The 26,637-nt window shown below is 40.3% G+C and overlaps 1 protein-coding gene and 1 pseudogene across 2 annotated transcripts in view; both read left to right on the forward strand.

Annotated features, from left to right (window-relative positions):
• Positions 1-26,637, forward strand: part of PRIM2 (DNA primase subunit 2) — a 278,477-nt gene that overhangs the window by 153,545 nt on the left and 98,295 nt on the right. For both annotated transcript variants that reach the window (XM_067753525.1, XM_067753526.1), the window contains exon 8: positions 7,387-7,454. In XM_067753525.1, coding sequence (XP_067609626.1) covers positions 7,387-7,454 — 68 coding nt within the window. The remainder of the gene's footprint in view (positions 1-7,386; positions 7,455-26,637) is intronic.
• Positions 20,553-21,263, forward strand: LOC137233062 (small ribosomal subunit protein eS7-like; annotated as a pseudogene).

Raw genomic sequence — 26,637 nt, forward strand, 5'->3', positions numbered from 1 at the left:
ACTCTAAGGGAGAAAATTCAGCGATCCGTGTACATTTAGCACCACGTATCTCTTCATTCCTTTTTCCCTTGCTCAAGTAATTGTTTTGCATTTTTAAATGATGTAGAGCATCGTTAAAGTGCTTAGCTTAGCCTTTGAATAACAAGCTTTTTTTCACACCATAGGTTTCATGATCAGAAATCAGCCCTGGGATGTCTGCTTGCACTATTCCCAGGTTTACTCTCTCAGTTCTTTGTATCATCCAGACCCCTGAACTGGAAATACCTTGTTAACTCTGCATTGCTTAATATTCTTTGTTAATTAAACTACTTGGGCATGTTTAGAGCTCAAGTGGAACGTATGCATTTTGCTTGACAACGTTGTTGGCTGGTGTTTAGAGCCCATGTACTAGAAATCATGTTTGTGGGCAGCTGGTAGAGAAAGATCCATGTGCCAAAGCATTGCATGATGAAACCAGCTCTGTTGTGAAGATCCAGTGAAATGATGTGCCTGAGCCCGAGGAAAACCGGAAAGTGCTGTAGGCATCTGAACATGAAACCAAGGAACAAATTGGGTTCCAAGAGCAGGACGAATAGAATGTGGATTCTCACTGTTTGGGATTTGTAATTGGGGTCCATTGCTATTATAAGAAAATGCAGTTCACAAAGACTCAGGATTTTCTGTTGTTAAAATCAATGAAGTTAAAAGAGCAGCTGCTTGTAAAAGTTAATTTTACTTGACATCTGCCAGTCCCAGTAATATAAGAGAGCATTCTGTGGAACATCCTGTTCTCTATAGAACTGTATCTTTTTGTTACTATGAGGTCTTGGTTAAAATAAGTTGTTGCCTTTTGGTTTCAAAGGTTATTTTCTCGACCTATAAATTGTGTGTCTCTTAGACTATATACATGCTAAGGCATATATATGGAATCTAAAAAAAGAAAAGTGGTACTGATGAACCTAGTGGCAGGGCAGGAATAAAGATGTAGACATAGAAAATGGACTTGAGGACACGGGGCGGGGAGAGGGAAGCTGGGGCGAAGTGAGAGTAGCATTGACATATATACGCTGCCAAATGTAAAATAGCTAGCTAGTGGGAAGCAGCAGCATAGCACAGGGAGATCAGCCCGGTGCTTTGTGACCACCTAGAAGGGTAGGATAGGGAGGGTGGGAGGGAGGCTCAAGAGGAAGGGGATATGGGGATTCACTTTGTTGTACAACAGAAACTAACACAGTATTGTGAAGCAATTATACTCCAATAAAGGTGTATTTAAAAATGAATATATGCATAAGCATGAATTGTGCATCTTCAATTTAGTAGAAAAGGGTTGGTGTGCTTGATGTTAAGTTGATACTCCCTGGCAGTTAGGAAGTGCCGGAGGAGCCATCTCAACTCCTGTATGAAGTGAGGAGAACGTAAAGACATTTTGAAAAGCATTCCCTATGTTTTTCTTTAAAAAACACACCTATCAGAAATTTGTCAGCCACACAAAAACCTGCACACAGATATTTTTAGCAGCTTTAATCCTAATTGCTAAAACTTGGAAGCAACCAAGATGTCCTTCAGGTGGTGAATGGAAAAAAAACTGGTACATCCAGATGAAATGAGCTATCAAGCCATGAAAAACATGGAGGAAGCTTCAGTGTTCATTACTGAGTGAAAGAAGCCAGTCTAAAAAGGCTACATCCTGTATGATTCCAACTCTGTGACATTCTAGAAAAGGCAGAACTATGGATATAGTAAAAAGATCAGTGGTTACCAGAAACTAGGGGGGAGGGAAGGATGAATGGGTGGAACACAGAGATTTTAGGGCAGTGAGACTGTTCTCTGTGATACTACAGTGGTGGGTAAATGTCATTATGTGTTTGTCCAAACCCATAGAACGTACAATAGCAAAAGTGAACCCTCTGTAACCCTAGGTAAACTCTGGACTTTGGGTGCTAATGATGTGTCAGTATAGGTTCATCAGCTGTAATAAACGTACCAATTTCATGGGGGTATCAGGGAGGCTATGCATGTGGGGGGCAGAGGGTGTATGGGAAACCTTGTACCTTCCTCTCAGTTTTGCTGTGAACCTAACTAAAACTGCTCCAAAAAATAAAGTCTGTTAAAAATAAAAAGGAAAAAAAACCCAAACCAGAACAAAACTACCTAAATTTGGAGTCTTTGTGAATGGATATGAATGCCCTACCCTAATATCACCGGAAGAGTCTATTCTGCTTTGAGTGGAAGAAGATTATATGAAAAAAAGGGTCTGCCTTGTGCTGATCACCTATCTCGGATTTCTTTTAAGGCACAGCTTTGATAGGAGTGCACGTGGTCATTCCTCCTGGGTTTGTAAGGAAGCTGAAGTGAGTGGTAGAGGGTGAAAACACCAGAGAACAAAATGGAGCAATATTTTCGAAGTGAGCATTGTTTTCCTGTCATTTTTATGTGTTTTAATTTAGCCAGTGTTGGGTGAGCAGTTCAGAGAGAAGGGATTTATTATTTTCAAATGAAGCCACTCTCTTGTTCTTCATTTTCAACTGATTGCATCACCCTTGTTTTCCACAGGTCTGCTGACTCTTTAAAAGCCGTTTTCTGTGTTCCTTACATGCTTATTAACTCCTTGTGTATTCTCGTTCCCTCCCTTCATGCCCATCATCTGAAGAGGGAAATCATAAAAAATTTTTTCTTACTATAGGCCCTGTTCACAAATATGACTTCACAATTGCCACTGGCTGGCAGCAGACTCTCCTTTAGGATTTTAAGAGCAACAGTCAGCCTCACAACTGGTGGCAGAGTGCTTTCCTCAGGGAACGTTTTTTTCAACGTTGTTCCAAGTGTGCGAGAAAAGAGTTAAATTAGAGGAGCTGCTGGTTGTATTCTCATTCTCTCCCTTCCTCACCCTTCTCTCTTCCTCCCTCCCTTCCCGCCCCCACAAACCTGTAATTGCATAAAATCAGTATTATTTTGGCAGAATTCCTCATTTCTCTCTCCCAATGGGGAAGCACACACCCTGCAGGTCTCCAGGGCAGACGTTGCCATGGGTCCTGTACTCCCCTGGGTGGGGCTTGAATCCTGAGCTCGAAGCAGCACTGCCACTGACATTCCTGCCTTATGCACATTCCCTGGGAAACCCAGCCCTTCCATGGTGTATCCGCTGCTTGCTTGCTGATCACGCCTAAATCTACACCCTCAGCTCCATACCCTCTCCTGGGCTCTAAATCCATATATGTTTCGTTGCCTCTTGGATATTCAAAGGCACCTCAAATTCAGCATGCCTAAAACTAGGAATTTTCTTTCCTCTCTGGATTCTCCTCTTCCTGTGGCCACTGTATGGCAATTAATAGAATAGTCAGCCCACCAGATGTCCTCTGTCACTCCTTCTGTTGTGGGCATGAAGTTATGCGGAGGATTCCTCCTTATATCCTTTCTTTTGCTGCTGCCTCGTTCTGGATCTTGGGTCTCTGGATGGCCCTCCTCCAAGCCATTCCTCTCCCTTTGAAAAAATCCCTCAGCCCTCCTTCCCTCCCTCCCCTGAACTATACTTCACACACAAATGTATGCAAAATAATGTAACAAACGCCCTTGTACTGACCTCCAGGATCATAATTCTAAAGGTTACTTTTTCCATGCTGATCTAATTTCAGCAGGACGTCTAGACATTGTTTTCTGTGTTTGCCTTACTCTTGAAAAGATCTCAGAACCCAGAATGCTGTACAGCCAGGCTTTTCCATTCTTGAGTAGATTAATTTTCTAATTGCTATTTGGGTTTCGTTTTCAAAACTTTACGTCCTTTTTGGGGTAGGAGTGTTTCGAGACAAATATTTTGGACTCATTTTCAAAATAACTTATCCACCAGAAACTGTAATAGTTAGCAGTAATATCTCAAAAAGCATTTACCCCAGCACTTTAATTTCAGCATTGTTATATAAACGACACAGTTTCTTTACCAGCCTCCGACTGGTTTCTATGTGGCTTTTGCAGTGGCAGGTAGCTGTCCGTTGGGTCCTAGTCTTGCATGGGCTGTGTGTGCAGTACCTCGTGCTCAGGCCTGAAGATGCTGTTTCCTCAGGAGGAAACTACGAGGTGGGCCAGACACCTCCAGACTCGCTTTTACTTTTTGTGCCTTTGCATCTGTGTGGTATTTTTTTTAAATTTATTTATTTTTTAAATTTATTTTTGGCTGCATTGGGTCTTCGCTGCTGCACGGGCTTTCTCTAGTTGCGGCAAGCGGGGGCTACTCTTTGTTGGGTGCGCGGGCTTCTCATTCCAATGGCTTCTTTTGTTGTGGAGCACGGGCTCTAGGCGCGCGGGCTTCAGTAGTTGTGGCACGTGTACTCAGTAGTTGTGACTTACGGGCTGTAGAGCGCAGACTCAGTAGTTGTGGAGCACAGGCCTAGCTGCTCCGTGGCATGTGGGATCCTCCCAGACCAGGGATCAAACCCGTGTTCCCAGCATTGGCAGGCAGACTCTTAACCACTGTGCCACCAGGGAAGCCCCTCATCTGTGTGGTATTTAATGTCATTAAAAGGATTATTAGTTGGAAAAATGCATTATTATTTTTTGTACACAAATATATGGCAAAATGCAAGATTTACTTAATGATAGTAATCTTTGAAATGAGATTTATTTAAGAATGAGTAGTTTATAATGCTGAAAAACAGCACAAACCTTGCATTGATTAATTCAGTGTGCTAGATGTATTGTTAATAATGAAAAGACATCTTAAGAGCTCACCTCTGACCTCTCAACAATAAGAAATAAGGTACATTTTATGTCAACTTTTATTAATGTTACCATGAAACAGCCCTAACTCATACACCCCATTTAGGCTTTGCAGATGTAAACTCTGATAGATCTTCTTTCTCTTTCATTGTTAGTGATTTGTGTGTCAAGGACATTGTTGTATTTTCTATCAAAACAAAGAAACAACTAAGACATATCTGGAAACCAAAGTCTATTTAAACTAGACAAATACTCATTTCAGGTTGTAGAGGAAAGAAAGTCCTTAATGCTGAAAATCTTGTCATGACTGTGTATTGCTTTCTTGGAAGGCTGACAGTTGTGATTTATTAGTTTTGATTTAGATTTAGTTTTGCTCAAAGCAGGAATTTGAAAAGCTTTAGCTGTGAAAAGTATATAGATATTTTTTTTATGGTTATCAATTTTTTTACTGAAGTCTAGTTGGTTTACAGTGTGTTAATTTCTGCTGTACAGCAGAGTGATTCAGTTATATATGTATACATTCTTTTTTAAAATATTTTTTTCCATTATGGTTTATCATAGAATATTGAATATAGTTATATGTGGAATCTAAGATATGACACAAATGAACTTAAATATAATTTTTTTCATCAATTAATGGAATTACACAGTTGCAAGTTTTTGGCCCCTCATAGCCTAGTGGATATAGTAGTAGCTACTTGGGCTCAGAGAGAAATTCCAGAAGAAATGATAGAGCCTGCAGTCCCTAAAATGAAGTTTATATTCTGTCAGCAAAAGGTCAGTAGACAGCTTTGCCACTTTAAAGAGCTTTGGAATAGCTTTATTATCTAATCTCCTTAACAGGAAGAGATGTGTGCTCTTTTTGAAAATGCTGATTGTTTATTCTTCTCAGTGATTCAAACTTGAAAATAAGGTGTGGGGGTTGGGAAGGGGTGGGGAGAGAATCAAATCGTTGAGTATATGTGTTCCAGAAACTGGGGTAGTGGCCCATTTCTTCCTGATCTGCTGCCACCATGTCTGTTGGAGATGGCTGAGCTGTCGTTCTGCACCATGTTTCAGAAATTCGGCCCAAGAGGAGGATTTTAAGAAGCTGTCTGATGAAAGAATTGGTGTGATGAAGTTAGCCTGAGAGCCTGAGGGAATTTTAAGTGGTTTTAATTTGGGGAGTGGGTAACTTTCATTTTGAAAATTTCACTCTGGCAAGACAAGAAGGGAGGGAGAAACATAGTGAGTGAAGATGCTATATCCACAGTTCAGGATAAAGGGAATGCAGGCTCAAATGGAGATAGGTGTACGATTGAGATATATTTCCAATGTGGAATGTAGAGACATTTAGGAGTATTTTGCTGGTGTTTCTGTTTGCTTGCTTTCATTCAGAAAACATGGGTTGATCAGAAATTGTGCTACACAGATTGACAGAAGTAACTCCTAGTCTGTCTGCTCCATTTTCAGAAAATTGACTTTTGAAATATCTAGATAAGTTATTTTAATCTTTTTAGAGCATAGCTCTGTTTCTGAGCCATGAAACCTCTTGAACAATGAAAATGATATTTTGTAAAGGGATTTGACGTTAGCAGATATAGGGTGTAGTAAAGTGTCTTGTTTATAAAACCTTTATAACATATGTCATGAAATACTAGACTTAACATTTCTCCGGGATACTGAGAATCTTTTGGTTGCACTAAATTGCAGCAGACTGTCTCATTTTATTGTCTTTTAAATTAATAACTGTTCACATGTATTGACTCACAAAATTGGGAATGTTTCTCTGTTATTACTAGATATGATTTAATAAAAATGACTTCATATTTGGCATTTTGGTCAACATTTTTCCACAAATATAGTATTTATTAGATGTTTCAAAGTGACAGTTTTATTTGCATAACGTTGAAAATTAAGTTTGAATTAAATTAATTGATGAATTACTTTTAATTAACAAAATAATTAGACAGGATACCCTATATAAAACCAAAGGATATCCTTCAGTTTCTTTTTTAGTCTTAGGAAGTTTCTCTTTTGTGAATTATCAAATGATTTATTAGTAGAATACAAGAACTATGTATACTTGAATCCAGAAGAAATCTATCCTTTACATTTGTTTTGGTGTTTTATTTAGGTGACTTCAAGGTATCTAATTACTTTGAATATTTTTAATTTCTTTGTTTCACATTCTTATAGTATAAGAGGGCTTTCTCAAGAACAGAGACAAATATAGAGATACACAGAGATAAGATTTTAATATTATTGCACTAAGGTATATCAGAGGCTCACATTTCCATGATATACTGTCGACCTGACACACAGTATTGAGAAATAAGGCTTTGGCTCTTACATTTTGTTTCCTAGATCCCCTGGGGGTCACATTTCAAAGTTAAGTACTTTGAGTTGCCTTGGTATGTTTATAAGATATTCTTGGTTACTTTTTTTGCTGTACACAGGCCTCTCACTGTTGTGGCCTCTCCCGTTGTGGAACACAGGCTCCGGACGTGCAGGCCCAGCGGCCATGGCTCACAGGCCCAGCCGCTCCGTGGCATGTGGGATCTTCCCGGACCGGAAGATCCGTGTCCCCTGCATCGGCAGGTGGACTCTCAACCACTGTGCCACCAGGGAAGCCCCGGGTCCTCATATTGCATGTAGTTCAGATAAGTTCAGTCTGAGGCGTTTGCTGTGGTTGCTCACCCCCTTCTCTGCTTTCAGTTAACAGCCAGGTCCTTGCCCGCTGTGCAGTCGGATGAGAGACTCCAGCCTCTACTCAACCACCTCAGGTAATACAAAGGCCCAGCCTGTCAAACTTGTAAATCCACCTGCATTACAGTGGTTAAAGCCTCTTTGATGTCTAAAAACTTTACAAAGCCTTTCTTTTTTCTTTTTCTTTTTTCTGTCATTCTCTGATTTAAGTTGAAGTTCCTAGTGCAATGCTCTTGTTACCCTTGACTTCAGGGTACTATAGAAAGTTCTTTTAATTCTATAAAAGTATGTAGAACTGGTTGATAAGTTGAAGTTAAAATGAGTAGTGATGACTGAGTTCAGAAAGATCTCAAAGGAATGAGCTATTTGCTTAATTAACTGCGAGGCTAAGACAAACTATGGGAACCTGCACATATTTTGTTGGGGGTAGTTGAAGTAAGTTATATTTGTTTTCTAAATACAAAAATAATTTATCCTCATTATTTAAAAAACAAACTTTGAAAATACAGGAAAGGAGGAGGAAAAACCTATCATCACTATTCAGAAATAATACTGCTTTCCTCTGTGCTGTTTTAAAACTCAGTGTTGTAATTATACTTTTATATAATTCACTATTTTTTTCATTTTTCTGTTACTAAAATCTGTCCACAAACATAGTTTTTCATGATTATATGATATTTTCTTGTATGAGTGTCCTATAGTATATTTATCATTCTTTGGGAAGCATTTAGACCATTTTTCATTCTTTTCACTAGTGTAAAAAATGCGGTATGTAAATCTTTATCTGTATTTTTGATTGTTTCCTTAGCATGGGTTTTCAGAAGTGGAATTTGTGAAAGCATATGAACCCTTTTAAAGGTTTAAGTATATTTATTTCTTTTTCAAAAACCTTATTCTACTTGTGTTTTCATATAAGATCCCCCATGTTGCTGTACTCTGAACAAGAAGGGGCAGCTAAAACAGTTGCTAATTTAATAGGTTTACCATAGAGATACTGTTGGTATCATGTACTTTGCACTGATAATTATTAAGAATGATTTTAAATCATTTTGTTATCCATGTTTTTTGAGGTGGGATTAACTATCTTTGCCCATTTATTGATAGCATCTTTTGATTATTTGATCTTACATACTTTAGATATAAAGGATAGTGACTCTTCGTTATATTTGTTACAAACGTTTTTTTTTCTGAGAGTTTTTTATTATGTTACATTATCCAACATACCTACATTTTCAAGTTATATTCAGCCAAGCACCTTTAGTGTTTTCCTCTATGGTTTCTTTTTATTTTTTTGAAACCTAGAATGCTACCGCTCCTTCAGAAATTGGCATGGACGTTAATTTCCAGTGTCTTTCAGTGTTCTTCATTTTCCTCCTCCCCTGCCTCCCTGCTCCCTCTTTTCCTCCTCTCCTGTCCTCCTCTCCAGTTGGGGAGGGTGGGGTCCAGACTAACACCTCACGGGGGACTGAGTAGCATGAGTACTGTACAGAGTTGTTAAATTTCTGAGAGCTCTGTGTTAGTGAGTCACTCCCCTGCCCCCCTCTCCTCCCAATCTCAGCCTGAGCATCTCCTTCTGGTGGCCTCTTATCTTTGCCCGATTTGCCCTCTCTATTTCACATCACTGCTGCAGTCATTATATTATTCCTTGATTTAAAAGCATTCTGTCTCCTGAATTTCCCCCGGGATGAAGTGAGAACTTCTCAGCCTGGCAGATGAGGTCCTTCTGGAAGGAGCTGGCCTAGCCCTTTGGACTTTCTGTCAGTACTGACGCCCTGACTTCTCCTGCCAGCAGGTGCCCTGAAGCTCCACCAGTGTGACATGCCCTTGCTCTCTTCAGTGCCCTTGCAGATAATTTCCTCCTGCCCGGAATGCTCTTTTCCCCTTCCTCCACCTCTGTGATTTGACTAATGTTGCTTGTTCTTGTTCGCCTCCTCTGATGAGCTCTCCCTGACCACTTGGTTCTCACCCTCCCTCCCCTGCCCCATCTCCCTCTCAGGTGTTTATTTGTGTTCCCGTAATACTGCCTGGCTCCCCATGTTACAGAACCTATGATATTGTTTCCTTGCCTGATTTCTCCATTATAGTATGAGCTGCTCCAGAGCTGCACAGTCCTTTTCATGATAGGTCTTCATTATGTGTTTTGTTGAATGAATAAATACGTGTTATACCAGTGATATTTTGTTGGTTTTTTTCTGCATAAAGTTTTTATAATTTATAATAATCATATTGTTACAGTTCTTTCCCCTATAAAACCATTGAGTCAGAAGACATAGACCTAAAGGGCTGGATCTCACATCTAGTCAGTGCTTGATTCTGTGAGATAATGATGGATTCTCCTTCCTCCACCCCAGTGCGGTCATTGTCAACTAGAGTTTAGATTAACTACTGACATGTCTTTTTGAGTCCTTGAAACTTGCACAAACTGTACATTCATTTAGGGCTTTCATTCTCTGTGGAAGTCACTTGTGGCTGTTTGCTAAGCAACCAGGGCTAGATGCTACATGTAATATGCACCAACTGATGTTGCTTCTCTTATTATTATTATTAAACCAAATGGTTTCTTGTTTTATTACCATGTCAGAGACATCTGTATGTAGGGTGGCAGCTGATGTGCATAGTTGGACACTTCCTGTTACAAAAAGTAACCTTGTGGAAAGCCTTTCAAGTATATTGAATTGTCTCTTGGCTGTCTAAATGTAATGTTTTTCTTTTACCTTCCTTTTGCTTAGGTCAAAATAGGAAAGAATACTGTTTGGCTTGAAAGGTGCTAATGATAATCTTGTTAGGAAAAAATAATCATCATTGATTTGCATGAACTGTATAGTTTAAATATAACCTAGAAGGGGTGGTGGATATTAGGAGGTTGAAACTGAAATCATTATTAGATCTAATTTTGTTTAGTGCCTCTGATGATCAAAGAGGAATGATGAGTAGTGTTTTAATTAAGTTTGTCAATAAAACTAATTTGGGAGATGATACCAATACCCGCAAAAATTGAAGTAGCAATACAGAGAAATTCTCAAGTCATTTTACAGGACTTAGACATTCAAAGAGAATTAGTATAACACTTTGCCAACCTAATAATTTAGTATATTGCTTAACAATATATATATCATTCTGAGAATGTAGAAGTGCTTTGTCCAGATTTTCTTAGTTGAACCTAGTTATATAGTTAAAAGTTACATTAACCACAGAAAGCATTTTGCTTCAATCTCTTATGGAAATGCAAGCTATTCGTTAGTAGCATCCATCAGTAACTGAGCACCTATTATGTGCCGGGGATTAAAAAAAAAAACAACAATTTCTGTTCTCAAGGAATTTACAGTTTTGATTTCATTTGAGAGATAGGCACTTAAACACATTACAACATTTGTAACCTTTTGCATGGAATTAAACACAAAGTACATTTCCTTAAGTGATGAGGCCATGAAGTGGTTGTTTGGATTCCACACCCCCTAGCACAGTGGTGGCTCACAGTGGCTGCTCAGATTGGACTGAACTTTGATCTCACTTGAGGGAGGATGTTGTCAGTGACCGTGAAGGAGAGTAAAGGAGGACAAGGGGGTGAATTGGACTGCTGGGATCGTAGGTTCAGTGGGTTAAGACATTTTAAAGTTGAGATGCTGGTGGAGCATATGTGGGGTGTTTAGTAAGTAGCTGAATATAGACCCGCAGTTTGAGAGCGAGGTTTATAGAGAGACATTTGCTAATCTCCACTATATAGGGGTGGTTAAAATCAGGGGGATGGTTGAGATCACTCGGGGAGAGAATATAGAGTGACAAGAAAAGGGGAAATGGCCCTGAATAGAACCCATAGAAGTTAGTGTTTAAGTGACCTGTGATGGGCAGTGATGGAGGGAGGAGATGAGTTAAAAGGGAAGCCAGTAAAGACACCAGGGAGGAATCTCGAGTGAAACAGGAGCACAGCAAGGGGTGGTGGCATCAACAATGCTAAGGGAAAGCTTTCAGAAAGGTGAACACTGTTAAACGCGTAGGGAAGTCAGGTCAGAATCTCCTCACGTCAGTTGGATTAGGTGCATGGGAGCCATAGGTGGCTCAGCCCCCACCTTGCAGTGGTACAGATGCAAGTCTGTCCCTGGGGTGGGGGTTGAGGAGGAAATGCGGAACGAGGCTGTGGGCATACAGGGAGCGTAGACTGCTCTTGGCAGAGCGAGGAGGAAAGGGGACTGTACCCATGAGTGTCATGGTTGAAGCAAGTGTTTCATTTTTCCCCGAAGGCTGGAAAGGTGAGCAATGTTTATCGGTCAGGGAGAAACGAGGTTTATGGGAATAAGGAAATAATTGAAGGGGCAAGTATTTAGAAGAGGGAGGAGAACATGGGACCAAGAAATCAAACTGGCTAGTTTACAAAGTACTGTCCAAACTGGCTTTTTAGTTCATACTCAGAGCACCCCAGTGAGGATGGTAGATGGTTGTTTGTCATTAACCCTATTTTAAAGTTTAGTGATGGAGCCTCAGGAAGTTCATGTTAAATTCTGAAATGCCAGAGAGAATTTGTGTAAATCATAATTTCTGGTCTCCTCAAGTCACATATCATTATATACATCATCTAATGAGTCCACATCTCAAGGTGACTTTACACATCCTCACACATCACTGCATTTTCTAGGGTGAATTATATCATGTACTGATTTTCTAATTTGGAGATATATAAAGGCCTTGGGATATGTTCCTGTAAATGTAGAAGTTTATTGTGTATAAGTGTCTTTGCTACCCTAATGTTGGTACCTATGGGATAATATTTATAGAAATGTATTAGACTACCAAGGGTGTTTATGTTAAAGATTGTTATTTATTTATTTGTTTTTGCGTTACGCGGGCCTCTCACTGTTGTGGCCTCTCCCATTGCGGAGCACAGGCTCCAGACGCGCAGGCTCAGTGGCCATGGCTCACGGGCCCAGCCGCTCCGCGGCATGTGGGATCTTCCCGGACCGGGGCACGAACCCGTGTTCCCTGCATTGGCAGGCGGACTCTCAACCACTGCGCCACCAGGGAAGTCCTTTCCTTGTCTCTGGGAAGCCCAAGATTGTTATTTTTATTTATTGTATTATTTACAAATGCTAGGTGTAAATAGGTGAGACTGCAGAAGAAAACTTGTAGCCCACAATCTACATGTGATTACTTGGATATGATTTTTTTTTCCTTAAAAATAATGCCTTTTCCCACAGTGTGTCTTCCTCCTTCACCTCTCCACCTCAAGATATGAAGTGAATATTGTTCTCATTTAATATTTTGCCAATAAATTTAATGATTTTCCAATTCTTTAATTAAAAATTAAAGAATTTCAAAACCATGTATTTGTTACACTATTTTTCCTAATTTTATTAGCATATTTCAACCTAAGAATAAAATAGAAATCAAGTAAAGATAAGAGAAGCTAGCAAAGAGAAGCATTACCTGTAGTAAATGAACTGTATCACATGGATTAACTTGTAATGCATCCTGAATTTCTAAGCAGATGTTTATATTGACCTTTATTTGGAAATCATTTAAAATAATGAAAGCATCTTCCTTCAGTTGGTATTTTTTTTCCTTCAGTTGGTATTATTACCAACAATTATTTTGTAAATTTTTTTTCCTAATGCAGTACATTTGGTTGATATGTACACATTTCTGTTCATTCCTCCGAAGAATATGCTGACACAGATTTTATATCAGAAATGCAATCTCTGTAAGAAAGCTTTTCTCAATATCCATGGTGGTACAGTACCCAGCGTTTTCTTTTTGAATTACTTCTCATTTTGAAATCAGAAAATTGTTGGGCGTTCATGTGTTAGGAAAGGTTTGGTAGATCAGGATGCCCACCAGGTGAGGGCTGAAGTGAGAGCCTCATTAACGTGGTCCACGGGCTCCAGCTGTTTGTCAGCTTTTCCTCATCACCTGTTTCTAAGCTCTGGCATTAACTTTAGATTTATTTCCTTTTCTACATGCAGCAACATAAGCTTTTAGCTCAGTGATTATTGTGAAGGTGTTTCAGGTGTCTTGTAAGATTAATAAATTAGAAAGAATGTGTTCTTTCCCATTATTTATGGTCTTTGAGTTATTTCTTTTTTCACGTTTGTATTGAAAATGTTTATACCTTTTTAGAGATGTACTTTGTCAAGAGTGAGCATTTTATTAAAATCCTCCCATTGTGTTAAGGGCACTATAATGGATAGTCTGTGTACAAAGATGCTAAGAGATGTGGTCCCTCAGCTCAAGATGTTTATATGCTAACAGGAAAAGAAGACCAATCTACACACACACACACACACACACACACACACACGCACGCACGTGCGCGCGGCTGTACTGAAATAGTTGCTGCAGCTTAATCAAGCAGAGGAAGGAGAGAGGTGTATGTGGCTTATGTTACAAATTTTATGTCATTTAATTTTTTTGATAAAATTTATAGTCACACTACATAAAATTTGGAAAAATAGAAGAAACGAATCCTGCTTCACTAATATAACCACTGCTAGGCTTTTGTTGTAATCTCTATATATTTTTACGTAATAATAATTTAAATGGTTAAACTTAAAAAATTTTTTTTCACTTAGTATGTCATACCCATGTAGTAAAGTAGAAGATTACTTTTCATGGTTCCATTTTTAAGTGACTTATAGTATTCAATTGAGGATAGATATATCTATCTTAACCATTCCCATTTTACTGGGTATTCAGGCTTTTTTTTGGTTGAATAAAGCTGTGAAGAACAATTACAGAGTGTTAGCATCTTCTTTGTGGCCAGGTGAGGTCCACTGGGGAGAAGATATGTTGTGATGACTGCATTAAGAGGGATTGCAGCAGAGATGTTTCCCAGGAGACAGAGATAGGACAGAGAGCAGCAGCAGCCTAGGTGGCTTATAGCTTTACAGGGACAAGAGAGGCGAGAAAGTAGCCGCGTCCTTAGCAAGTGAACCAGTGACTTGAAGAAGACAGAATTCAGGATGCTGAATTTTAAACCTTATTGGTGTGTCTAGATTAGAAAATTTTGTTGTAGCCATAATAAATTACCACAAATTGAATGGATTAAAGCAGCACTCATTTTTATCATACAGTTCTGTAGGTCAGAAATCCCACATGGGCCTCCCGCAGCTAAAATCAAGATGCCAGCAGGGCTGTGGCTGTTGCTGGAAGCTCTGGGGCAGAGTGTGCTGCTAAAGCTTATGCATGTTGCTGGCTGAGTGCAGTTCCTTGTGGCAGGACTGAGATCCCCATTTCCTGGCGGGCTGTCAGCCAGGAAATTCCTTCCTCTGCTTTCCCTGAGCCCCAGAGGCCTCTTTCTGGTCCTTGCGTGTGGTCCCCTCTCCGAGCCGGCAGCAGTGCATCAGTCCTTCTCATGTGTCAGAACTGACTTCTGCGACTGCATCTCTGCCCCCACCCTGAGAAAGCTTTCTGCTTTTACAGTCTCATGTAGTTACATTGCCCACATGTATACCCAGGATAATTGCCCCATCTCAAGGTCCTTAATCTTAATTTCATCTGCAGAGTCCTTTTTCCCACATAATCTAACATATTCATGAGTGAACATCTTTGGAAGACCATTGATCTGCCTATTAATGTGAGGGTTTTCTCTTGGGAGGTTGAAAACAGCTTTTAACATCACTTTGCATCAGTTTTACAAGTAAACCATCACTCTTAATTTATATACAATACTAAATTTCCCTGGGGTTTGTAGTTACGTCACTTTGTTAGCTTAACATGTTTTAAAGTTTAAAAAGGGTTAACAGTGATTTTTACAGAAATATAAAGTACTAATTTTCTTTTCAGTGATATAGAAAGAAGATAGGAGTCTTTCCTGTCTCTTCAACTGGCTATCTTGCCAAGGCAAATAGATACCTTTGTAAACAGTAGACTTTGTAATGAGGTTGTACGTAGTGGCTGTGACTTGTGGAGGTAAATACATGGTCACAAACCTTTATTCTAAGAGTTTGTTTTATTTATTATTAATTTAACACATATTAAGGGAACTACTTGGTGCCAGGCATGGTGTTAGGTTCTAGGGATACATGTTTATTTCTGCTCTTATAGGACTCAGTGTTGCTCAGAAAAGAGAGAATCTTAAAGTAATTATAGTAAATTATGATGGCTGTTAGCATAGTAGAGGTACCTGATTCTGTGGGGCACATAGCATTGTGGAAATCACAGTAGAGGGACATGATTCTGTGAGCACACAGCCTTGCATGTCACAGTGTTCTTGCAGCTTGTTCCCAAGTAGAAATGTCAGATTTCTGTTGGCCCTCTGACTCCAAGGTTTCTTAGGGATTTATGGATTGTGGATGCTGTCAGTCTTCCTGGAAAGCAAAGTTTATGATTGTTTATGTTTTTCAAGTAGTTTCATTGTCTGTAGTTTTAAAATTTCGTATTCTTCACTCTTTGGGTTTCTTTAAAATATTGATTGTCCTCTAGTTAAGTAATAAAGAAAATTAGTTATTTTACACTGTGTTAGGCATAAAGCACTAACAAGGTACAAAATGATGACTATGCTATGGACAATTTTCTTAAAAAGCCTGATAAAGCATTGTGGTAGTTACTGTAATATATTAGCAGTGAAAAAGTAATTTGTGTAGTGCTGTGCAGTAGAACTTTCTGTGGTGATGGAAGTGTTCTGTACCTGTGCCGTTCAACCCAGCAGCCAGCAGCTGCTTATGGCTGTTGAGTGCTTGAAGTATGGCTAGTGTGACTGAAGAACACAGGTTGTAATTTTATTTTAATTAATTTAAATTTAAGTAGCCGGTTGTAGCTAATGGTTATTGGATTGGACAGCATACGGTTCTCTGTCATATTTGAAATACGTTTACATAGTCATATATTTTTTAAAGTATAGTAATGGTTTCTAGATTAATGGATTTGGAGTTCCAAGTCTGAGGTGGCTATGGACGTAGTTCTAAGGGCTTGCGGCCACTGAGGGGTCTGAGGTCCCTGAGCCGCAGCAGCCCTGTGCTTTCGGGTGTGGGCGTGCCCTCCTTGCCCCCCGAGCCGCCCACCTGTGCAGGTGTTGCAGGAGGTCTAGTGCTCACGCTGCCCAGCTGGTGAGCTGGGGTTCTGTCCTGGGTCTTTCTGAGCCACCTGGTGCCACTTGTGGAAATCTTGTGAGTCTAAATGTTTAGCGAACCTAAGAAGACCGCCTGGCAACCAGGCACGATTCACAGTAAAAACAAAACACTTGATAGATTGGGCTGCGGACAGACCGACAGCCCAGATTCACTTAGGGTGTAGCGCCCTCTCAGTTGTTTGTAACTACTGTTTAGAAAGTAGTTCTAAAAAGATAACATTGATACAAAGGGAATAAAAAGCCCATTTTAATTGAGCTTCTGTGGTCCTTGGTGGACGGTGTACATACTGTCCACAGGAGGCCACTGGGGACCTTGGTCACATGATGTAACTGTGTCCTCTCAGCCTCACAAAAGGCTGCTTCTGGTCACTCAGCTCACACTCACCCCCAGGGCCTCTGTGCTGTCACCTGCTCTGTTTTCCTCACAGCAGCGTCACTGGCTGAAATGGTCATTTTTACGTGTTCATTTGTTTTTTTGGTGTGTGTTTGTCTGCAGTGTAAGCTCCATGAGAGCAAGGCATCCTTCCTTCTGTTTACCTCTCTCCCTGTTGCTGTAACAGGGACTGGACCTCAGGAAGACTCCTGAATGAGCCAGTGCTGGGAGAGAACACTTTTAGGTTTTAAAATTTTACCTCTCATTTAGGTTTTTTAAGCTACTAAATGTTGAGACTGGATGAGATGGTATAATAGTTTGGACAAAATGTTGGTGAATTTTCTGTCATTTGCAAGGAAAAGCTTTGGTAAAGAAACACTCTTTATACATTGTAGAAATTCAGCACTGGTTTTGCCTTTTGTTTTGGGACTTGGGACTGTTTCTCCTGGAATCAGGAGCTAACCGAAGAGAGTCCTTTCTGTTTCTCTGTGTGACCTCAGAAGGATCCCCTTTCTTTCTCCCCAGTGACCTATCCAAATGTTGAAGACTGTATTTAAAAACAAAATAAAACCAAAGCTATTATGAACCTTGCTGTTTTGATCTATGAAACGAAGACCTTAACATGATGAGCCATTGTTAATGGCTGTGCAAGAGTGACAGAGTGTGTAGGAAAAGTGTGTGACGTGATCTCTGGATGTGACTTGTAATAATAATCCTCATTAGCTCTCCCCTTCTTCTCCCCTCCCTTCAAAACCTCCATCAAACCCCCACCTTCGTGTCCCTGGTTCTCTCTATTATTAGGGAACAAGTGTGAGGGGGCATCGTCGGGTGCTGTAGACCTGTGATAGCGCATCTCAGAAGCATCCCGCCCTCTGTACATTGTGGGGAAATGAGACGATGACCATCAATTTAACGTCTTAGTTCTCCTGTGTGTTAGAACTTTATTTCACGCCCACCCCGCCCTCAACGCCCTCAACTTTTCAGTACCAATCTCTCAGGCAGATTTCTTTATTGTAATCATTTGACTATCCTGGGTCAAAGTCAAGTCAAAACAGCCTCTACTTAGGGGTCATTATACTCCCAGAATATGCTAAGAATGTAAAAGGAGTATAAAATACATACTCATGGGGCTTCCCTGGTGGCACAGTGGTTGAGAGTCCGCCTGCTGATGCAGGGGACACGGGTTCGTGCCCCGGTCCGGGAAGATCCCACATGCCGCAGAGCGGCTGGGCCCATGAGCCATGGCCGCTGGGCCTGCGCATCCGGAGCCTGTGCTCCGCAAGGGGAGAGGCCACAACAGTGAGAGGCCCGCGTACAGCAAACAAAACAAAACAAACAAACAAAAAACGTACTCATGAAAATAGAGATCTTTGTTGGGGGCTTTAAGTGTGTATGGTGCAAACATCTATGTAGCACTGTAGTGTGACTATCTTATAGGGATGTATGTGTATATTTTACGTTTTAAATCAATTTTATTGAGGTATAATTTACATACAATGAAATGCACTCATTTTAAGGGTGCAATTCCATGATTTTTGACAATTGTGAGGTACAGATATTTTTTATAGAAAAATGAGGTGCAACTTTAAACTCTTGCAGTTCATTGGACTGTTGCAGATTAGAAATGGGAATAAATAGAAAAATATGGACCATATGGGAAAAGATGAGGCCAACCTCAAACAAAGAAGAGTAGTGATTGTGCTGTTTGTAGTTCTCACCTGATGTGGAAACCCATATGAACTTGTTTTTTTTATTGTGTATGTGCACCTCTTGAAATCATACAGCTTCTCTCAATTGTAGGGAAATATAGATCATTATCCTACGTATCGTCTGATGGTAGTTTTTCGGAGAGAATTTTTTTTACGTAAAATTCATGCTTGTGGAAAAATAATTTACATTCAGTTTATAACAGAATTTTATTGATTGTGTTCTCATTTGGAGTAACTGCCGGGAAAATCCCTTGGGCTAACACAAGTGGGATACCATTTACTAGGGATTTAGCTGTAGAAAGAAATTCATTTCAATTTCAGTGGTGACAGCTATTGAGTGAATTTTCCTGTGATATCCTCGCAGCAGGAAGTGATATATTGTAACTGTGGTTCCCTTGATTTCCTACACACTCAAGAAATCCAAACTGCAGGAATTGTGCTTTCTAAATGTCTGAATAGCCTAGCTTATGTGGTCAGAGTATTTTTTTTTAACATCCAAAGTGGGTAAAATTGTGATTGTAAAAGTGGATATTACGGGTGATGTTCAAAACCTTTGTTTCCTGTTTTTGAAATTGTTTTTCCATTTGTGCTATGATTACACCTTACTTCATGTGAAAGGGTTGTATTGGGACTTGGTATACTTTTATAGAATGATGTAGGAAATTACAGTTCATTTTGAAAGATGTATTAGCTTACTTTTTAATTTAAACAAAGAAATATGTTTCCTTGATGCAGAGATCAGTTTTGATTACTCGTGATGCTTTCTTCACTGCTTTTTTATTTGATATCTGTTTTTAAAATATGATAAACTATAGCTGCCAGATAGAAAGGAGTAAATAGTGCTAACCTCTTTCAAGAGTACTGGGGAATAGTTGACGAAGAAAGGAAATGTGTTTTATGTGTTACTATTTTATGAACCTCAGAGGCTGTTTGTTGGTGGGGAGGGAGGGTGTAGAGGTGCTCCCTGAGGATGGGAGGCAGGTTCTGTCTGACCTAGCCCGGGGTCCTGCGGTCTTCCAGACTCATACACCCCCACCCCCATCCCCGGCCCCCAGCACAGCTTCTTACAGATGAGAGGAGAATGGATTGTTGTGATTAAGTGTTGAGGTGAGTCACGAAGCCCCAAAGACTCCCAGACAAAAATGTGTCACACATACACACACCCTCTCCCGCAGTGATTCCAGTTACCTCCAAGCTAATCAGAATTCACGATTGCTTCCCTGATAGTAGAAATGGGAGGGTGTGGCTCAAGTTTGGAACCTTGATTCCCAAGCACAGTGTTATGAAAACAAGCATATTTACAGTTGACTTGAGGCATTCCTTCAGTGGCCCAATTGCAGCTTGTATTCCACTTATGACCAGCAGAGTCTGATCTTCACTTGGCAAATAGAAGTCAGGGTAGGTCAATTGGCATTTCTGCATGTGGACCTAGTCCTCAGGGGAAGCACTTGATTGCTTCGTGTCACTGTCCTCACTCTATGACAGTGCTGTCCAGAAGTATATGAGCACCACAAATATGAGCCACATGTGTAATTTTAAATTACTTCAGTGACATTAATTTTAGTAATATCTTATTTAACTCATATCCAGAATATCATTTCAACATGTAATCGATAGGAAAATTTATTAATGAAATGTTTTACATTAGTTTTTCATACCAAGTCTTTGAAATCCAGTGCAAATTTTACACTTATGGAACTTCTTAATTCTGACTAAGCTGCATTTCAAGTGCAGCTTAGTCACAGTTGGCTGGTGGCTACCATATTGGATATGCAGCTCTGCAAAGCTGGGTTCCATTGAAACCTGCAGTGTTTGAGTTTGAAGTTTTGCACTGGGGAAACTTTCTAAGAGTGTAGCTGTAGATAAAACCTTCCAGATCATCAGGTTTTTCAAGGACATCTAAATTCTACTTTAAGATTAAATATTTCATGTGATGGTATAAAGAAGATAGGAAAGAAATACATTTTTTTCCTTATATTCAAGGGAAGAAAGTGGTGAATGTTAAAGAGTAGAGAGAAACAACAACCAAAACGTCCACATGTGACAAATTGAGGCCTGGATGATAATGATGATTACAATTTGAGTGAAGTATTGGCCGCATTGGCAAGATCCAGGCCATGTTTAGTTCCAGCGTGAAGATTGCCAAGCCCAGTGGTGTGAAGCCAGATGAGTTTGAGTTGGGCATCTCCCAGGTCCTTCTGAAGCTGGAGATGAACTCGTACCTCAAGGCCCAGCTGCGGGAGCTGAACATCATGACCACTGAGGAAATTGAAGTTGGTGGTGGTCGGAAAGCTATCATAATCTTGTTCCCATTCCTCAACTGAAATCTTTCCAGAAAAATCCAGGTCTGCTAGTGTGTGAGTTGGAGAAGAAGTTCAGCGGGAAGCACCTTGTCTTTATCACGCAGAGGAGAATTCTGCCTAAGCCAACTTGCAAAAGCCGTACAAAAAATAAGCAAAAGCATCCCAGGAGCTGCATTCTGACAGCAGTGCACGATGTCATCCTGGAGGACTTGGTTTTCCCAAGTGAGATTGTGGGCAAGAGAATCCGCGTGAAGCTGGTTGGCAGCCAACTCATAAAGGTTCATTTGGATAAAGCACAGCAGAACAATGTGGAACACAAGGTTGGAACATTTTCTGGTGTCTATAAGAAGCTCACGGGCAAGGATATTAATTTTAAATTCCCAGAGTTTCAGTTGTAAACAAAAATGACTAAATAAAATATTATTCACAATTAAAAAAAACAATTTGAGTGAAAAATCGTGTGGTAAACTCTTATAGACATCTCATTTGATCCTCACGGCAGTCCTCGGAGGGGGTACTTTCGTGACCCCTTTTGAGATCCCTGTTTCCCAGTGAGGAAACTGAAAGCAAAGTCACACAGTGAGTCTGATACCTGTGCTCCTCGTCAGTCTGCTTGGCTCACTCCCTTACTCTGCTGTACTCCCTGATTGCTTTGGGCAGATTGGACTTGGAAAAATTATGCAAATGAGGCAGAATTGCAGCTAAATCCTAAAATGTTGCAACTATTCCACTACTCCTTATTCCCTCCCTCAAGTTGCGTCACTAATCGGAAAACGGGAAAATGATTGGAGAGGTGTCACCCATTTTGCCAGCTGTGTCCTGTGGCATTTGTGTCTCAGCAGAGTTGTGATGGGCCGTCATGTGCTGAGATCAGGGCCACAGCAGGAAAGGTTTTTTTCCTTAACCAGCTAATCTTGTCATGAGACCCACAAATCCACTTTCATATAATTTCTTTTTGTTTTCGCCTCTTATTTTCAGCACTCAAAAGCAACTCCCTGTTGAAATCTAAGTGCTCGTGTTGACATTGGTGGTGTATTGACCGAGGCTTATATTTCTGTTGTTGCTACAAAGACCAGGCATGGGTCTGCCTTTCACAGATCAGATGTGTGCAGATGTGTGTGTTTCTGATTTACCTCTTTATATATCCACTGCATTTCTATTGTGTAGATTTGATGTTTGTGTGGTAGTGTTTGAGAGAACTGGTTCTGTGTGGCTGTGACTGACTCTGCCTTCCTGTCTCTGTTATGCCTCAGCCCTCCTCCCACCCCCCTATCGAATTGTTTAATTGGATTGAAAATAGGATCATGTCAAATATGGTTATGTAAATATGTGTTATGGATATTTTTGAAAGTGTCTTCTCCTTTCAACTCTTAATTTGTTGAAACTGTTGGTTTTACAATTTTCTGTTTACTGTGATTTTTAGCCTTATTGGAAAACTAACTCTGCTTACATCTTACTGTTTAATGAGCAAGACAATGTGGGAGGAAAAAGTTCCTCAGATGTGACTGAGTTTTAATTAAGTTGCATGTAGGCTTACTGAACAAATGCAACAGTAGGAAGATGTTTTTATATATTTTGTGTACCATTAGTTCTCTTATAGTAGATTGGATAACTTAGGACCATCACCTCAAGACAAAACAGAACAAAATAACCAGGGACAAACACTGAATTACTTCTGTGTTTGCAAAATTCAGTTTTCTTAGAAAATACTATTATGCACAGGTTTAGGTTTTTAAAGGTTTTAAACTTGACAAAACCTCAAGTTTTTATTAAAGTCATGATTTAGCACTATGTTATTGCAAAAGGAGGTAGAATTGGCTCTTTATTTTAACGGTTTTTGTTCAGAGACCTGCGTTTCAGGATCTACCTGCCCAGTTTCAGCTCTTTTTCCCCCTTGCCTCTGCAAGGGGTGGCTCTTTTGCCACCTAACCCAACATCTTCGTCTATAAACTGTGAAATTTCCTTGGCTTTGCTTGTGTCTTTCTGCCTGTCCATCTGATATGTGCTAACCCTCTAGATGTTGAGAAAAACAGACTTTTTTATTATCCCCAAATGTCACCTCCTTATCACATGCTTACTTTTAACAACCCTCGAACAACCCTAATAAACTCATGTCATATACTTTTCTGAACCGGATCAAAATTTAAAAATGTTTTAATACATATAAAGTTGTTCAACTATGAATGGTAAAAACACTAAAACAACCACGCCTGTGACTTTTCAGTTATTCCTTGACTGTGGTCTCCTGCTCTTCCCCTCTGCCACCCAGGCCCGCCTTCTCCCTGATGGTCAACCTCCTCTCCTTCGGCCTTGAGCTGGTCCTGCTGACTTGGCAGGCGTCTGCTCAGCTTGGGCACTGTGCTCAGTCATCTCAGCAGTGTTCTCACGACACTCAGAATCCTGGATGCTGTCCCTGGGCAGCTCCCTCTGAGGTGCCCTTTCTGGGCTGCATGTGGTTTGTCCTCCTCCCCCTGCTCTGAGAAGGGCCTGTTCTCTGCGGCCTTGTTGGGGCTCTCATCACCTCATCACGTCGTACTGTTTGGGTCATCTTTGGGTCCGTCACTACTTTGTGACTCTTCCTTGGTCACAGAAGTGCTTGATGAGGGATTGAGGAGCTGTACAGAGACCCTTGAAAGCTTTTTTTAAAAAGGTAGTTAGAAAAGGACAACAACTGGGATGTAGAAAAAGTCTCTTATAGAGAGCCTGACAATCTAATGGTATTTAAAAAAGTAAGGTTTGTCCTGGGTTTTCTGCATTTCTCTAGTTCTGTTTGGGGAGTGAAGGTGTTTGTGTTGCTTGTACAGTGCTGTGTAATTGCTACATTTTAGCAAACACACACTGTCGCCTTTCACCACAGACAGTGTTCTAATATAACTCAGTATTCATGGACCCACATCTTTATTGTTTTCACCACTTTTCTGGCTTTTTGGTGACTTGAGAAAAATGATACCATTTTACCTTCAGTGCCTTTCACCTGATACTCTAGCAAATAGAAGATAAATTAGCATACAGGATGGAAATAAATCACTATAGCTCCTAATCCCTTACTATCCACATTTATGGATGAATACTTAATGCATAGTTTGACTTATGCTTTTTCTTTTTTGTTTGTTTGTTTTTTTGCGGTACGCGGGCCTCTCACTGTTGTGGCCTCTCGCGTTGCACCGGACGGACAAGCTCAGCGGCCGTGGCTCACGGGCCCAGCTACTCCGCGGCATGTGGGATCTTCCCGGACCGGGGCAGGAACCTGTGTCCACTGCATCGGCAGGCGGACTCTCAACCTCTGTGCCACCAGGGAAGCCCTGCTTTTTCTTTTTTACTTGTGGCAAATTAGTGGCTAAACTGAGAATTAAATCAGATCTTGACTTTTTAAGATTCTCTGATGAATCAAAACTTCCTCTTTACCATTGTAAAGCAATTATACTCCAATAAAGATGTTAAAAAAAACAAAAAGAACATGGGCTTCCCTGGTGGCGCAGTGGTTGAGAGTCCGCCTGCCGATGCAGGGGACACGGGTTCGTGCCCCAGTCTGGGAAGATCCCACATGCCGCGGAGCGGCTGGGCCCGTGAGCCATGGCCACTGAGCCTGCGCGTCCGGAGCCTGTGCTCCGCAACGGGAGAGGCCACAACAGTGAGAGGCCCGCGTACCGCAAAAAAAAAAAAACCAAAACTTCCTCTTTATATTTGGCAGGATAGTGATTAGTGACATGATTTGATTTTTGTGGCCCATTAAAATGTTTTTTGGTCCACTGTGTTGAAAAAAATGACATTTGTGTTACCTCTCAATTTATTCTCTTATGGAAGGTTAGAAGCAGGAAAGCTTTTATGCTGACTAAATCCCCTTTGTTAAAGCTGTACATCAGTGACAGCGAGTGTTTCTTAAAGCTGTGAGTATTTAAAATGAACTGAAAATAGTATTTTCTGCTGGGTTTGTGTGTGTGTATATCGAACCAATTAGAAATTGTTTTTACTGTTAAAAATTACAGTAAAATTTTTTTTAAAATTAAAAAAAGTTATAAAAAGTTTTTACTACTTTTTCTGTTTCCCTAGTACCATGATTAAGAATTGTTTGTTCATAAAGTTAACCAAGTTTTTAAAATCATGAAACTAAGACTATATTTTGACAGTTCATTATGTATGTTTTTGCTCATTAGTGTAGCAGCTGCATTCATTTGGAAGCTGTGTGATATGAAGCTGCCACTGGGTTCTGAGTGTGGTAGAAGGTGCCTTACCTGTCCTGGGGGCTGTTAGGAGTCTCATCTCGTAACATCCCTGTGCACTTCCAAGTAAAAGCCAAAGGTCCAGTCTCATAAGCTAATGTGAATTGTTATTAAGGATTTTTTTAAAAAATAAATTTATTTATTTATGTTTGGCTGCGTTGGGTCTTCGTTGCTTTCCCCAGCCTTTCTCTAGTTGCGGTGAGAGGGGGCTACTCTTTGTTGCGGTGCACGGGCTTCTCATTGTGGTGTATTCTCTTGTTGTGGAGCACGGGCTCTAGGTGCGCGGGCTGCAGTAGCTGTGGCTCGCGGGCTCTAGAACGCAAGCTTAGTAGTTGGGGCGCACGGGCTTAGTTGCTCTGTGGCATGTGGAATCTTCCCGGACCAGGGCTCAAACCCATGTCCCCTGCGTTGGCAGGCGGATTCTTAACCACTGCGCCAAAAGGGAAGCCCCAAGGATTTTTATTCTTTTATGGCAGCACTATTTGTTCCTTTTTCTTTTACCTTGATTGCCTTCCTTTATCCATCTATTGCCATTACTTTACTGAAGGTCTTTTCAAAAACTTCTCTTGCCCGGAATGTTGCAATATTCTTCCAACTGGTTTTCCATTTCCCAATCCCTCCCTTTCTAGTAATTTCTCTACACTGCTTTCTTTCTCGAGTATAAACATGATTATGTGAATTCTTGTCCAAAATCTTTTTATGGTTCTTTCTGCCTGCAGATCATTGGATACACTGCTTCTCATGATTTGCCTTTCTTATATCTGAAAATCCTCCCCCTTGGCTTCATCTATCCATAACTGTTCAAGTATGTATTAAATAGCTGTGACGTAACAACTCCTTTAACCAATATATATGTTATGCTTTCTGATTCTGAATGAGTGGAAGAGGAATCTCATTCCCAATTCTTATGCTTCAATTCTTCATTTCTGTCACTTTTCTTCCAGGGTTCCACACTTGCCCTTACTGGGTTGGCTGGTGACCATCTTCTTGTCTATTTATAATAATTTTAGAAGTATGATGTCTGACGGTTTCCTTATATTCTCTCTGTAGTTATTTATACCCAGTAAATTCTTTGCATTTATCATTGCTACCATTCTCTTTCTTACTTTTTTTTCTTGGAATTTGGTCCCTTTGCATATTCTATTAAAACTTTGAGGAACAAGCATTTTATACTGGCATTCAGGCAAACATATGTGTCCTCTTTATACATCTTCTCTTTGTACTTTGTATACTGCATTAATCTGGGCTGAGAAAACTACTCAGTGACTATAATCATGTTTGTACATCATTTTACCATTTATACTGGACTTTTGTATTTGTTCATCTATTTGAGCTGAACGGTCCTGTTAGATGATCGTGATCAATTTATAGCCTAAAGCTTACAGGGGTCAATGGAGTGGGCTAGCATCTCCCAACTGGGGGATGACTCCTCTACAGGATCATGCTGCCTCCCTTCCCATCCTGTTTTATTTTGTTTTGTTTTGTATTCCTCTGTACTTACTGGTCAAGACTGCAGTTGCTCTGTGTACTGGAATATGCTTTACTGATTTTAATTAGCACTTCGAATTTATTAGTTCATTTGATCTCCCCAGGATTT

The sequence above is a fragment of the Pseudorca crassidens genome, chromosome 10 (assembly GCF_039906515.1).
Source record: "Pseudorca crassidens isolate mPseCra1 chromosome 10, mPseCra1.hap1, whole genome shotgun sequence".
Lineage (NCBI taxonomy): Eukaryota > Metazoa > Chordata > Mammalia > Artiodactyla > Delphinidae > Pseudorca > Pseudorca crassidens.